The sequence below is a fragment of the Trachemys scripta genome, chromosome 7 (genome assembly GCF_013100865.1).
Source record: "Trachemys scripta elegans isolate TJP31775 chromosome 7, CAS_Tse_1.0, whole genome shotgun sequence".
Lineage (NCBI taxonomy): Eukaryota > Metazoa > Chordata > Testudines > Emydidae > Trachemys > Trachemys scripta.
In genome coordinates, this window is record NC_048304.1 from 92,713,039 (window position 1) to 92,729,048 (window position 16,010).

At 40.6% G+C, this 16,010-nt stretch overlaps 1 protein-coding gene across 3 annotated transcripts in view; it reads right to left on the bottom strand.

Moving 5' to 3' along the window:
* Positions 1-16,010, bottom strand: part of PANK1 (pantothenate kinase 1) — a 37,444-nt gene that overhangs the window by 9,395 nt on the left and 12,039 nt on the right. For 2 of the 3 annotated variants that reach the window (XM_034775389.1, XM_034775390.1), the window contains exons 2-3: positions 13,030-13,382; positions 1,335-1,588 (exon numbers count right to left, since the gene is read on the bottom strand). In XM_034775389.1, coding sequence (XP_034631280.1) covers positions 1,335-1,588; positions 13,030-13,382 — 607 coding nt within the window. Of the gene's footprint in view, positions 1-1,334; positions 1,589-12,986; positions 13,383-16,010 lie in introns of those variants that run through there. The other variant, XM_034775391.1, reaches the window with a different exon arrangement.

Here is a 16,010-nt window from a genome sequence, read left to right on the forward strand (position 1 = left end):
TCATCGAGTCCAGCCCCCTGCCTTCACTAGCAGGACCAAGTACTGATTTTGCCCCAGATCCTTAAGTGGCCCCCTCAACGATTGAGCTCACAACCCTGGGTTTAGCAATGCTCAAACCACTGAGCTATCCCTCCCCCCAAAAAAGCCTACCGCTTGCCGGTACCCAGAGGAGCCCATAGTGCTTGATTCCTTGGAAGACTCCGTCCAGATGCAGGTACCTCTAGAGGGGGAGGTAGGAAATAGCCCGGGGGCAGCCGACCCTAGTCTGGCTGCGGCACACCCAGAGCCAATGTCAGTGTGTTGCGGTCAGGATCCCCACTGACATAGCAACGGACCATCTGCTGCTGCTAGGGCCCTGGGCTGGGATGCAGTGGAGTGGGAGGGCCTGCGTCCCCTCTGCCACCCAACGTGCGGGTGGCAGTCTCCCCCGTCTCTTAGGTCCTTCGGAGCCAGGACCTGGGCCTCCTAAACTTATTTGTCTGTGCAGCCCCTGCCTGAGGACCTGAGCAATTGACTTTCTACTGCCCTGCCCTGACCCAGGGTCTGGGCCTGTTATTGAACTGTTTGCTCAGCCCTGCCTGAGGTCCTGAGCTACTGACTGTTTGCCGCACAGCCAGGCTAGTTCCCCGACACACCTGACCAAAGTAGCAAGGCGGTCTGATTCCCCACCGCTCCGGAGGGGGACGAGCCCTGGCCGAACCCCCTAAACCCCCAAAATTGAAGAAACGACATCTAATTATCATTGCTAGAGAGGATTAAACAAGCTGGGATCTACTGTACCAAACTTCATATTTCTTTCATACTATTAATAGAAAAAAAATCAAAAGGATGTTAGCAAATGCTTCAATAATTTAAAACAACCACCACCAAATTTTTAGTTTAATTAATCTTACCCCCAATATTCATCACATATAGGAATACTTTCATTCCCTAATGTATGAATTGCTATAATATTTTATGCTTAGATACGTCGTATAAATCTGTTAGTCTTTAAGGTGTCACCGGACTCCTCATTGTTTTTGTGGATACAGACGAACATTGCTACCCCTCTGATACTTTGTATAATTCTTGTAATTTTTCTATATAATTAAAAAATTAATTACACACTGCTGTACTTAAATGGTCAACAGCAAGTGAAATAATGTAGTATTTTGGTTTTGGCAAAGCAAGCATCTCTGAGGAGAGGGCAACTTAAAAATTCAGTTGGGGTCCCTAGGTCCCTGGCAAAGGCTCCCCAGCAGCTGCAATGGATTAATGTATCTCCAAGCTGTCTTCTATGGAGGGACAGTGAGGGAAGTGGCAATAATCTGACCCCGTATATATAGCATCCTTACCTGGTCCCTGTAACTCTTTTATAGTTGTCCTTGGAATACACTGCTAGGATGCTGACCCCTGAGCCTATGTTAACCAGCAACATTGGATATGGATTATCAAGGCAGTATGGCTTTTTCTGACACTGTTCAGGATCTGTGGGATTTTCAAAATAATAGCACTCTGGCTGGCCATTAAACCCAACAGAATCAACATACAGCAGGCCCTGGATCAAGCAGTCCAGCTCATCCAGTTTATGGAGCTGCAGGTCAGCAATCTGGAAGAGACCAAGAAGTTAATAAATGAACATTTGTTAGTTCAACACATGCAACACAGAGAAGGGCAAAAGGCTCTGATGAAGCACTTTGTACTGTTTGAGTTGCATAATGTGTCACTATTAAAGTAGCCAAAGTTCTATTTAAGCCAGAAGTCAAGTAAAAATAGATTGTTGTCTGCCCAACAACAGGCATATCGCAAAATAATCAGTACTATATAGTACAGTAGCGGTTTTCAACCTTTTTTCATCTGTGGACCCCTATAAATTTTCAAATGGAGGTGCGGATCTCTTTGGAAATCTTAGACAGTCTGCGGCCCCAGAGGTCCACGGACCACAAGCTGAAAATCACTGCAGTACAAGCTTCAGGTTCCCTTTGCCTTAAAGAGATTTTCTGGACTACTTGCACGGCAAACTGCTGCCACCAAGTCAGAGTTCAGATTAATCAGAAAACTCTGCAGGGAAACCTACTCTGCAGCTGTTTAACAGTATCTGACATGCATAGACAGCAGCATTTCCCAGGATGCAGTTATCTATTTATTCAAACATTCAAATCAAACACTTCATTGAAATCTAAACTTAAGTAACTTCATAGCTAAAACACCACGATCCCCCAGTCCATGCTTTATAAAACAGAAAGTAGGGAAAAAATTTAAATGTGTAAGATGTGCTATTGGCACATCAGAAAATACAGAAACATTATTAGTAAGGATTTACACTTCTACAGCACCTTTTTATCCACAGATTTTAAAAAGCTGTTTCTTCCTTAGGTTATACAGGTGGATCAGTTTAGGATGTCTCATGAAAACACATATTGGAAGTCATCATTCTCCATGATCTAAATGTAAGAAACTAATCCCATGTGCATAGAAATAATCCTTGATAATGAAAGAATATGGCAAGAAGAGATATAAAATAACTTTTGTCTAAAAAAGGATGTTTTCCTATGAAACATCATAAGCCACCCATGACTGGACTCAAGCTCGTCATAACATATTACTTAATAGGCTCAGACTGACTGATGCTTCCTGCTTGTATAATAGGACAGTTCTGTGGAAAGTATCTCTTTCAAGATGACACAGGTTGAGTCCATATCAAGGGAGTAAACAGTATGGGGGAAGGATGCAGAGAGAAAAAAATATAACTATCCCCTGCTCAGGTGTACTAGGTTGCACTGTTTACATGATGAATGAGGGCAATGAAAAGGAGCTGGAAAAACTAAAATTTTCAATAAGTTTTATAAAAGTAACCTTATAAAGCTGCTTTATAAACATGCGGATTTGGAACAATCCCCAGTTATTAGATTGCCACTTCTCTAGTTGAATGAACAGCAACCAGAAAAGATGTGCTCCATCCTGAGACATGAACCCCACCATCCCTCATTGATTACAGAAGAAACCATTTTTTGGTCTTGCTAAATGCAACCCTGAGGTTAACTTTTAATTGCTCCAAATTCAGAGTAAAGTTTCCTACAGTAACCATAACCCTCTCCCAATATGTGCATATATTATAAGGATCTTTCCTCACAGAGTCACACAACACAGATGCAGGAAGGCAAAATACTACATACCATAGATGCATCTGTAGACAGATGCAATATACACAAATAACAAAGGAAAATTCACTTTTCTCTATATTACTGAAGGAGTGGAATGAAATATAGTTACTTTCCAATACATTTTATTTGTAACTCACATCACACATTGTTCATTGCTGTGTGAACATGCTGCATAATAAACATCTGATATAATATGTATTAACAAGGGGCCATAATTAGTAGTTATATGACCCTTTATTCTGACTTTCAAAAACTTGTGGACTTAAAATCTCATTCAATATTGCACCATAATAATAATCTGTAAATGTTTGTGTCTCTCCAATAAGTCAATTTCATATAATGAAAAGTATAACAACACAGCCCTAAGAATGAAATAACCTGAAGTATCAGTATCAAGAAGAATGATGGGAACAAAATTATGATTCTGACAGCAAAAATTCTAATTTCTGCAACTCTTGGGATCCATCCAGAGCTCCATTAGAGAGAAATGGAATGTAGGGGAAGTAGAGGAGGATTTAACAGATCTGCTGTCTAAACCCAGGGGATGAAAAAGTTTCAATCCATGGTAACAGGGAAATGGAAATTTGCCCTGCTTTCAGGTGTCTCTGCTGGGTCAGTTGCTGCACAATCATCTGAAAAAAGTCCTTCCTCTGCTCTCTTTCTCACACAATATTCCCAGCAAAAAAATTACTAGAGAACAATTATTTTATCTCATTACAAAACATTTTGTCACAAGTTTTGCCCCTGAATTTAGGTGGCTGAAAGTTCTTTATAACCATTAATTATTTTAGCTTCAGAACTGCTTTATGAGCTAAGTATTACTTACTCATATTCTACAGGTGAGGGAACTGAATTACAGAAAGCTTTATTTGCCCAATATCATACTATAAGTCAGTGGTAGCATGAGAAAGAGAACCAGGTCTGTTCATTAACCAAAAATCTATCCTTCTTCATAGAAGTGACTCAAGTAGACTCAGAAAAAAAGATGTTGCCTTAGACCTTAACCATGGTATTGAGTAGGTCTATTTCTTTCCTGGTGACATCATTCGGCCATATTCTGATCCATCCTGGCTTCAACCTTCCAAGACCCAGTTTTGCTGAAAAAGAACCAAAGTTCTGTACACAATGCATGATAAAGGTCAAAGATTTGTGTGAAAGCTTTTACATTAAATAAGGATGGTCTCCTTTAACGTCAGTGTATTTGCTGATATTTTCCAGCCTTCTATCACCTCTTTCACATGAGAAAGTGAATGTACAAAGCCAGCTCCCCTCTGGCTGAAGCTGCCGTCCCCAGGAAGTTATTGATAACAAGCATTCTGCTGTCCATTGTAGCGTCTCCCCAGCTCGCAACATACATACAAATATCATTTTAGGTTGGGAGGATGAAACAGCTGAACAAACAAACAAGACTCTTGAGGGGAAAGATTGGAGCTTGTGAAGTTTACAGTGAGTTTTACTTGTTTAAAGTGGGAGCCATTTCTTGTTTTTTGTTACTGCATTGCACAAATGGCTTTGTTTGGGACCTCCTATTACATTTTTATTGGAGTGTTTTGGAAACAGTTATGATGGCCACAAAACAGAGAGGTTCTTAAGAAGGCCTGAAAAACCATCAGGAGCAGGAAGTTATAGACAAGTTTATCTCAAACTTGGAAACTAGTGTGACCATAGAGGGAGCAATGCCATATTCTATGCCTTCCCTACAATAGATAATTTCCAAAGATAGGCAGGTTCCAGGGTTAGACAGTGGGGTACAGTGGTGTGCTGGAGAAGTCAACAGATGCTACAAAAGCCACTGTTTGTAGAACAGAGACTACTCCATCTCCATGCCCACTCCCAAATATAGTACACCTGCTCAAAGAGTATGTTTTTCAAATGCTTTCATAAAGACCTTTCTGGCAGGCGTAATAATGAACAAAGGGAGACCGGTCACACCCAAGTGGAGTATAAATTGACTTGACTCCAGGGAGAAAGATGACACCAGACAGTTGCCACCAGGGAAGTGGCAGCTGACCCTGTGAATGGGGCCTTTACTGATTGATTTTCCTCCCCTCCCCCCAGTATAGGGGAACATTTCTTGCTTCTTTGGGAAGGTTTAAGTCCTTGACATTAGTAAAGTAGTTATCCACAGGAAAGTCTGACTATGCTGGATCAGAGTAGAAATTTCTTTGCAAGTAAATGACGTGTTTGAGGCCAGGTCTACACTACAGAGCTATATTGGTATAACTACATCACGGAGGGGTGTGAAAAATCCACACCCCATAGCAATGTAGTTATATCAACCTAGCCCTCCCCCCACCCTACCCGTATAGATAGCGCTACATCGATGGGAGAAGTTCTCCTGTTGGCGTAGGATCGTCTTCACTTAAGCACTACAGAGGTGCAGCTGCATCGTTTTAAGTGTAGACCTGCCCTCAGACTCCAATAATAAAGCATAAGATGACTCAGCCCTGTTCAAGAACATCAATGGATAAACCTGAAATATTTGCAAAGAAATAAATGGTCTCATTAGGACCTGCCAGGGCAGAGATGAGTATACATTTTTTTAAAATGAAGTCAAAAAGACACATTATATACAAATTCAGTTGTATTTGTGTTTTCAAAACCAATTCAAACTTACACAATGTTTTTGGGTGTTCTATATAAAATCTGAATTTTGGAATCCCATCTAAATATAGCTTAAAGTTACAGTTGTTCCTTTTTGGATTTTTCTTGGAAATATGTAAACTTATTTCTAATATTTAATATTTTGCAAGTGCATTTTTAATCCAATTGAATCAATTGCAATAGCCCCACTTGCTACAGCTCTGGTTTTTGTTATGCCTTCTCTCTCTTCCAGGTCTCACTCTAATTTTTCCATTTTCTTTTGTAGAACAGATCACAGTATACCTTTACCGCTACAATGGTGTTCTCCACTTCCTCCCCTAATATTCTGCCTCCTCTCCACAAAAATCTCTCTGAACCTACTTCTCTTCTAGTTTACCTCATTCCTACTCATCCCCATACAGGGTTTGGAAATCTGCCCATACACTTACAAGTCAAAGAACAAGCCATACTAGAAACAGACTGACATGAATGATGGGTGGGGTTCCACTATTCAAGGACAGTCCCACTCCAAGCTGTTGAGAAAGGGGAGGTGGCTAGGATACCTACCAGGGTGCTATTCTTGGACCTCCCTCCCCCCTTGAGAGGATCCATCTTTTATATCAGTCTGCAGATAGCAGGTATCTGATAAGTTTTAAGATCCGCTCTCCCCCAACCTCCTTTGGAAGCTGGAGCGAAGAAAGGAGCATTCTCTGTTCTCACCAGAGCTTCCTGGCTTCTAAGGGTGATGGTGACAGTAAGAGTTTTCACTACTTTATCTTTCCCAAGATTCCACTGTTGACTCCTCTGCCCCAAGGTGACAGCTTCTAGCCTTCTCAAGCAGAAGAAGAGTAAAACTAACAAGAATTTTGTCAGTATCACAGCTACCCAAAGGATTCTGAACAATAGTGGTAAAACCAACACCATTCTTCTGTATCTTGGAGAGCTATGAGCAGCAATAGAGACATAGGGAGCTGCCTTTATGCAGTCAGCATGGCACCCATCAATAATTTGTTCACATCAAGGTTATTTTTGCAATCATCGGGGCTTTTAAAACAAAAGCTCAGATTTTCCAGTAGCTGATGGCACACTTTGGGGAATCTTCCTAATGGGTGTGGGCAAGTGGATTTTTCAAGCCCTGCATAGAAGGCATAGAACAAGATTCTATCAATAACAAAGAATAACCTTTTGGGAATAACAAACATGTAGTAAATAATCACTGAGCAGACTTTCCCAATTCTCATTTATGTGTAGTTTTGCTCCACTGTTTCATATTATTTAAAAAGTAGGTAAGATGTACATTATAAAATTAACAGATGTACACCAAGACAATTCGTATCTCTTGAGTGTATTGATTTATAATTGTTCACAATTGTAATGAACACACAAAAGTATCATTCCAGCTTAAAATGACTAGAAATAATTGATATGGACATGTTTTCATTAAATTCAATACGGAAATATTTAAGCTTTTATGACGACAGGATCCACCATCTGTCAGAAATCAGTCTAACCCTATTACTTTCCATTGCAGTGACTAACAATACACTCCTAGAAACAGACAATTTGAATCTGCCTGAAAATGCCTAAGGTTGTTTTAAAAGAGAGTGTTTACAAATCAATTTTTAAAAGATTAGAAACTACCTTCCTCACTCCCACCTTGGTAAAGTGCCTAAAAAGCTTCCAGGGATATCTTCTTAGATTGATTCTCTATAGAATAGAGAACAAGGTCCCCATCTAGACCCACTGAAATCCATAAGAATTTTGCCACTAACTGCAATGGGAGTGGTTCTGATGTCAGATTTATAATTCACAAGCTAAATAAATATGGTAGGGAAACATGGCAGTTTTTTTATAGAAATGTCAAAGATTTGGAGGCACATCTCTCACCCCACATCTCAAGTGTCTTTCATCTAGACTTTCTCTGTAACATAAGCCAAGTGACAGAATGAGTTATTTCTTGTTATATTACAAAGCATTTTATTGTGGAAGAAACATGCATTTTGGATAGACAGGGTATTCCAGAAGAAGGTAAAGAATTTTCAAAGGATTTATACTGCAGGTGAGCAAGCAAAGAATCCCATATCCTCTTTACAGACATAACCTGAAATAGGGAGCCTGACACCTAAGCACCCCTTCACAGCCAAGGGTCACTCTGCAGCACCCTGTCTCTGATTTCCCCCTCTTCACTGGGCACCAAAGTTCCACCTAATTTTGCCCTTTTACCAGGGCCAAAGTACCTCAGCTTTCCACCATAGGTGAAATGGCAGGGCTCCTCCACCGCTTAACAAGGACTCTCTGACACACCCATTCTCCTTTAAGTGAGTTTATTTGTCCAAACATAAGCGTGTAACAGACCACCCACCCACCCAAAGAACCCCAAAACCCACAGTTCCTCAGCTCTCCGTTTGTCCTAGGATTTCATGGCCTATCCTGCCAGTGGGGTCTTAGGTAATCCTGCCACTTGCAGCACGCCAGTCCTTACCAGATCCCTTCTCATAGCCAGCTCTGCTCTCAGCCAATTCTGTTTCCCTTCTGGAACACTGGCCCCCAGGGCGACCTCCATAGACACCTGGTAGTTCCAGGAAGCTACCACAGGAGTTAGACCTATTCCTCTGTGGTTTCTCTCCCCAGGCACAGTCTGCCACAATCACACCTCCTCATCCCATCCTCTTACAGGCCTTTTTCGCTACAGGTACAGCCCTCCCCACTTTTAATTGGTTCAGTTGGGCCTAATAAATACTGACAACAGGGAGCTGGGCCCAGTCTACTCACAGGATCCAGCTACCCTGTGACCTATTACTCATGAAGAATTGACTTAATACAGACCAATGAAAAATGGTCATAACTGAGTGACAAACTATGTAAAGAAACACTGCCAGCACAGCTAGCTCCCAGGAACAGCAGTGCTGCCTGCAAGTAAATGCAACCAGTAAAATCATTCAGGAAGGAAGGGAAAAGGCCAAGCTGAAAATTCTGCCATATTACTAACTCATTCTTGTTCATGTTCCTCACTGAGGATTATATATTGCCCTCTGGCTGATAAGTGAAACCACAGAAATAGGCTTAAGAGATGAATGGATCCAGCTGGATCCTAGAACGCCAAGGAAAATGCTCAAATGCCAGAAGCACTGCAGCAATGGCCTGGGGAATTATCATTTTTGCCCAGGACAACGGGATGAGCCTCAGGCACGCCTTTCTCCTGCACTGTCCTAAGTCACCAGGGTTTACAAACAGCCTACATAGACTCATAGACTCATAGACTTTAAGGTCAGAAGGGACCATTATGATCATCTGGTCTGACCCCCTGCATGCTGCAGGCCATAAAACCGTCCCTACCCCTTCCCTGGACTCTGCTGTTGAAGTCCCCAATCCTGTTTTAGGTGACTTCAATTGGCAGAAACCCTCCTGCTAGAGATCCCTGCCCCATGCTGCGGAGGAAGGCGAAAAACCTCCAGAGGCTCAGCCAATCTGCCCTGGAGGAAAATTCCTTCCCGACCCCAAATATGGCGATCAGTAAGACCCCGAGCATATAGGCAAGAGTCTCCAGCCTGACCCCTGTCAGCCATTATACAATTTACCTACCATTTCTTGGTTTTCCTTGACTACTATGTTTTACCATTAAACCATTCCCTCCATAAATTTATCTAACTTAATCTTAAAACCAGACAGGTCCGTCGCCCCCACCGTTTCCCTCGGAAGGCCGTTCCAATATTTCACCCCTCTGACGGTCAGAAACCTTCGTCTAATTTCAAGCCTGAACCTCCCCACGGCCAGTTTATATCCATTCGTTCTCGTATCCACATTAGTACTAAGCTGGAATAATTCTTCTCCCTCCCTCGTATTAATCCCTCTAATATAGTTAAAGATAGCAATCATATCCCCCCTCAGCCTTCGCTTTGTCAGACTAAACAACCCAAGCTCCTCTAGTACATCAGAGAGGGAGGCTAGAAAGCAATCCAGCTGACTGTGGCATAGGAGATTTTTACCTGCCTCCTTGTTTCTGAGACTAAAGGTTTCATTTTCAGAGGTGATGAGAACTCAATTCCCTCTGACTTTATTTGGAATTGCAGGTGCTTAGCACCTCTAAGAATCTGCCTCTGCAACTCAGAATTGGAACAGCTCCAAACAGTGAGATATTTGGTGATGGTACTGGACTGCTTTCAATCAGGCAACCTTCTTCAGTGTAGCTCTAGTTTTTCTGGTCCTCTGAATCGAGTGTCTGAGGAAGAAGGTACAAGTGTGTAATTTCTGCCAGTTGAGTGCCACCCAGTTTTGCAGACAGAGATTCTGGATGAGGTTTGCTGATCACATGCACAGTCCTTTGTCCCTTTTGATTTGTGGAAGCCAGTGGGGAGTGCTTAGACTCACTATGGCAAGGACCAATAATGCAGAAAAAGTGTTTGTAGGCCCTAGAAGCTATACTATACCACTTCTCCGGTGGTCCCATAAACTTCGACAAAAATAAAGTTTGATTTTAAAATGATGTTTTAGCCCCTAACATTTTGAAGATGTTGAGGTAAGGGAATCGTTTTATTTTCAGTGTAATATTTAGTCACTTATTGTTTTAATTACACATCTACACCTGGATTGGATGGGGTGGTAATGTTGTATCTGTAGAATAGTAATATGTATCCACTCACCACTTCATCTATACCTGAAATTAAGAACATATCACCCCCCTCTAAGAAATCTTCACCAACTTCTTGTTTAGTTTTATGAATGTGGCAACCATTACTCCAACTGATGGAGGAGTAGGCTGAACATCAGGACCAATCACTGTGGAGAGATATGAAATGGGGAACTGAAAAGTTAATATTTGAGAAATGGAGAGAATAGGAAGGAATAAGGTATTTGAGATCAAATCTGAGGAAAATATTTAAAGCTAGAAGGGAGATTTGGAACCCGATTCTCAAACAGGCAAGAAGTAATGATTCTTTGGGGAATAAAAGAAAGCAGCAGCAATACTAAAAGTCACACTACTGCTTGGATATGAAAGTGTTGTTTTGCAATAATAGGGCAGACACTTTCCTGCTAGAGCTATGCAATCCTGAAGGAAACTAGATAGTACAATTCATGGATATTTAGAAATACTGTTATGAAATACAAAAATGAATGTTACAAGGGGAAAAAATACAAAAGTAGGCTACAGAGGTTAAACAAAGCAATTTACCATTATACATTGCTCCATGGATTTACATGCATGCAATCAGATTAAACACTGTTTCTATGAAAGGATGCATCTAAATTTTTGCTATATACATCCCTATAGTTAGGTTATACATTACAATTCATTACAGTGTGCATGTAAAAGTATCAAGTGTGCAAGAAACTCAGAGAATGACATTTCAATGCTTCAGGACACAGATTCTTAAACTGTGGTCCATGACAAAATAAGCCACTGTGCAACCTTTTCTCTCTGATGTAGACCTTGCCACTATTATCCATGCTCAAAATAGACTGCCACAGTGTACTGTACAGATGGAGACAACTCAGGATGATTCAAAAGCTGAATAAGCCAGGCTGCAGCATTCTGCACTAAGTGACGTTACACATTGGCAGTTCTTCAGATCTGTGTTCTGGGGGATGCCATGGCTTCTAACAAGCTTCTGGATGGAATTCAAAGTGCTGATTTTAATTTATCAAGCTCTCATTGGTTTAGGACCTAATTGCTCTCCCCCTGTGACAGAGGGTTGCAGCTGAGATCAGCAGGGGCACTGGAGCTCCCTCAATACAAATGACAGAGAGCTGCTGGCAGGGCCTTCTCTAGGATGGGTCTTCTGATTTGAAACTCACTTCCCCCACCCACTCAAGCTGTCAGAAGCCACATTTTTTTAGCTTTCCCTGGAGGCTGCAAAGGCCATCTTTTTTTTTTTTTTTTTTCTTGTGTAAGGCTGATGAGAAGAGAGTGGGCCAAGATGAACATATTAATGGGAAGTCCTTTGCTTATTTAGTAATTTTAGCGTATGGGATAAGTGCCCAGAACACAAGATGAGCACCTGTAAGTTTTAGGAATTTGAGACATATTAATCTTATGAGCTGTATGTGATGACCATGATTGGACTCACAGTACCGTTCACTGGAGAGCAAAACAAATGGATCCATCATCGAGAGACTGCAAAAGGGTAGAGTAGGACAGAAATATTTCCTCCCCCTTTTCTCATCAGGTTGGACAAAAATCAATTATTTAAAAAAAAATCAGATTTTTAAAATTTAAACATATTTTTCTTTTTAAAAATAAACTCATTTAAAATTTAATTTGAAGTTATGATATTTGTTAAAGGCCTAAACTTACTATAGTCTATTAAAATCATTTAAATTAATTTAAATAAAGTTAAGTCGTATTTGTTTGCACTGGCTAATGACCTGGAACTAGCGTCTGTTGCAGTGCTAACAGCTTTTGGCAGCCTTTTTCAGAGAGAGAGAGAGAGAGAGAGAATATTTTATTCATTTAAGTTTATTCAGCTACTTCAAATCAATGACTATAGTTCATTCAAAGTTAAGAAGCTGACTGGGATTTGAAAAAAGGAGGAAAGCTTGTTTTCCTCTTCCAATCTAAGAATGAAAACTAGGTGTGATGATGAGATCTAATTCTAAACTCCTGAAGGACATGGTGACCAGAAACAATTAGTTCAATTCATTAACAACAGATATTTCCTTTGTGTAATAAATCACCTGGTTTTAAATGCAAAACATGTTTTGAGAAATTTATTTTTTCTAATGTATCCAGCAAATCTACAGTAGCCTTATTTAACTCATTAAATAATAATTTTAAAATGCTTCGGGTGCATTTTTAATTGAATTAAAATTTCTATCCAAACAGACCTTGAAATAAGTCACAAGCAAAAGAATTAATCATCATTTAGTAAATAAGAAATGTATTTGCTTAAATAAATCCCCCTGGTTAGCAAGAAAAATACCAAATTCAGTGTTAAAGGCTATACATAGTTGCAAATTGGTGACATGTTTTAATGATTACCAACCAAAGAGAATCAACCTCTCTTCAATAACTAAAAAAAAATAACTAAAAAGTACAAATGAAAAACAGGATTATAATTGATTATTTAAATCAGAGTCTGCTTGCTTATTTAAAATCAATCCACTAAGTTTCTCACCCTAAGGAAGTATTGTTCTAAATAGTTCCCAATTAGCAATTCTTTAAGTTAAAAAAGTAACCATCTAGGAGTGACAAAGAGGTAATTTTATTGAAAACTTTAGTTAATGGAAAGATTCTCTCATATTTGGTTTTGGAGAAGGACTCACAGATAGATGCTCCTTAGTGAGATTATGTGCATTTCCCACATACCGTTCTGAAGTCCTCTTCAAACTTGTAAGCCCCGCCTCCCGTGGCACAAAGTGTAGTGTGCAGGCTGGAGAAGTTCTTTTCACTACCCATCTGTATGAACCTATGCATGGCACAAGTGGGAAAGCGGATGAAGTGCAAATTCCCTTTGCGTCCACACATGGTCAAGTTTTTCAGTTCAAGATGGACATCGCGAATGCCAGTTTTACCATAGGCTGTATTGGAAGTCAAGTATTTCCTAATGCTTTTCAGGTTTTCTACTTCCTCCTGTTCCTCTTCCGCTGTAATGTCTTTTGGTTCAAAGTAGACCAGTTTAACCAATGTTCCACCAATATCCATTCCGAACCACGGAAATGCTAGGAAAGGGGGAAAAAAGAGAGCGGTGCTATAAATATCTCAGTTTAATCATATTACTTAGAGTATCTACAGAACTGAAATTCAAATTAGCAAAGTTTACAAGATCAGAGCCTGATCCTAAGGACTGCTGGACACTTGCACCTACCAATTACAGTTACTGGACATGATCAGAGTTCATTCCTGAAACCTCAGAGTTAAAACAAAATTTCAGAGAAACTGAAAAACAAGCCTCTGGGCACTTCCTCAAACATTTTTCTTCAGAGAAATATAATCAGATATTATTAATATATTACTGAAAACATCCATCTTACTTGGCACTAGAGATCACCACATCTTCAAACAGGATGCTTATTGGATTTCATCTACTTTGAATCCTAGCATAGCGAATTAAAATGGATTGGGGGGAAATGAAAAAAGAACAGGAGAGTGAAGTTGAGAGTCATGCTGGCAGTGCATGACAGCTATATTCCCTTTCCTCTCCCCCTTGTCCTACTCTGCTCTTTTATTGGGAAACAAGCTCTCCAGAAATAGTGTCTGCCTTTCCATCTTTGACATCAATAAAAGTGCTGAAATTAAGATGCCTAGACTGGCCAGCTGCTTCAAATTTGCTAAGTAACTACATTGGCATGGCACATTTTCTTCTTGACAAAAGAGGAAGAAAACACCAGCACTGTAGTTTTAACTCCAAGATCTCGAGACATCATCAGAAAATAAAAGAATTAGTGATACTTTATTTTATTGCTTAAAAGCTCATGAGCCCATCCCTCAAACCAAACCCCAGTTTCCGGACATAGATTCTGTGTACTATTTTTCCTCATGATCTGTATGCATTGAAAATACTACTATTCAGACTGCAGCATATCTTCCCTTCACCTCCATCATGCACCATGGGCCAAGTGTGACAAAGGTTTCGCTTGATCAACAGTAGGAAAAACATTAATCGTTACATACAGCAGGCAGCCAATTTGGCAGAGCAGCCTATTTGTAAGTTGGGCCCTACCAAATCCATGGCCATGAAAAACACGTCACGGACTGTGAAATCGGGTCTCCCCCTGTGAAATCTGGTCTTGTGTGTGCTTTTACCCTATACTATAGGGCAGTGGTTCCCAAATTGAGTTCATGAACCCTTGGGGGTTCCCGAAATGTTACAGGGAGTTCTCAGGAAAAAGTTCCCTAATGTGCTAGGGATCCCAGGCAGCACAGGGCCAGCAGCCCAGAGCCCCTTGACTTCCAAGAGCTAAGCAGATCAAAGCAAGCATATCTATCACACTGAGGAGATTTAAACTTCAAGACTCCTTATAAAAAATGAAAAGGTGGATATTTTCTGCTGTTTTTAAAATTAAATAGGCAGCTAGTATTGTTTTTAAAATTATTATGAAGAACAAGTTTAAGCTTTGTTGTAATGTGTGTTGTTTTCCTGGACTGCTCAAGACCTGAATGCTTGTGTAGGAGGAACACTCTGAGTTGTCTTCTTAAATACCTTCATGCTGTTTCACATCTGATACTCCTTGATGAAACATAGGAGCCTTGTCTTATAACAGGCTTATTCAAAGTGATACAAGCTACGAAAGTGAGATCTTGGAAGAGTGTTTTCATAATGTAATAAAAATACTGTAATGATAAATAATAATTAATAATAAATAGTGTGTAATAAGCAGGTCCTAAAAACAAATTTTATATTTCCAAGATCACTGCTTTTATAATTTATACTCAGATAAAGGAGAAAATCCCTAGAAATATTTATTTTTAGGACGGAGTTCGCAAGACTTGACATTTTAGTGAAAGGGGTTCACAGGCTGTTAAAGTTTGGGAACCACTGCTATAGGGATTTCACGGGGGGAGACCAGCATTTCTCAAACTGGGGATCCTGACACCAAAGGGAGTTGCAGGGGGGTCACAAGGTTATTTTAGGGGCGTTGCGGTATTGCCACTCTTACTTCTGTGCTGCCTTCAGAGCTGGGTGGCCAGCGAATGGTGGCTGTTGGCCAGGCGCCCAGCTCTGAAGGCAGCAGCACAGAAGTAAGGATGGCAATACCATACCATGCCATCCCTCTGCACTGCTGCTGATGGCACCTCTACCTTCAGAACTAGGATCCTGGCCAAAAGCCGCCGCTCTCCAGCTGCCCAACTCTGAAGGCAGTGCTGCTGCCAGCAGCAGTTCAGAAGCAAGGGTAGCAGTACCACAACACCTCCTACAATAAGTTTGCAACGTCCCTCCCCCCTCCCCATAACTCCTTTTTGGGTCAGGATCCCTACAATTACAACAGTGAAATTTCAGATTTAAATAGCTGCAATCATGAAATTTACAATTTTTAAAATCTTATGACCGTGAAACTGATCAAAATGGACCGTGAATTTAGTAGGACCCTAACTGTGAGGTAAAAAAATAACCTGATTAAGATGAAACTGAGACACCGTTTGGAACAAAAATGTTGGATGTGATCTTAAAACCACCTTATTCTTGAAGAACTGAGCATACGGAGGATCTGCCATTAAGGCTTATATCTCACTGACTCTTCTTGCAGATGTTATAGCCACAAGAATGGTGCTCCTCTCCCAGCAGACAAGCTATGAGCATGTTGCTATTGGGTCAAAAAGCAGACCCATTAGCACCGCCAGCACCATAT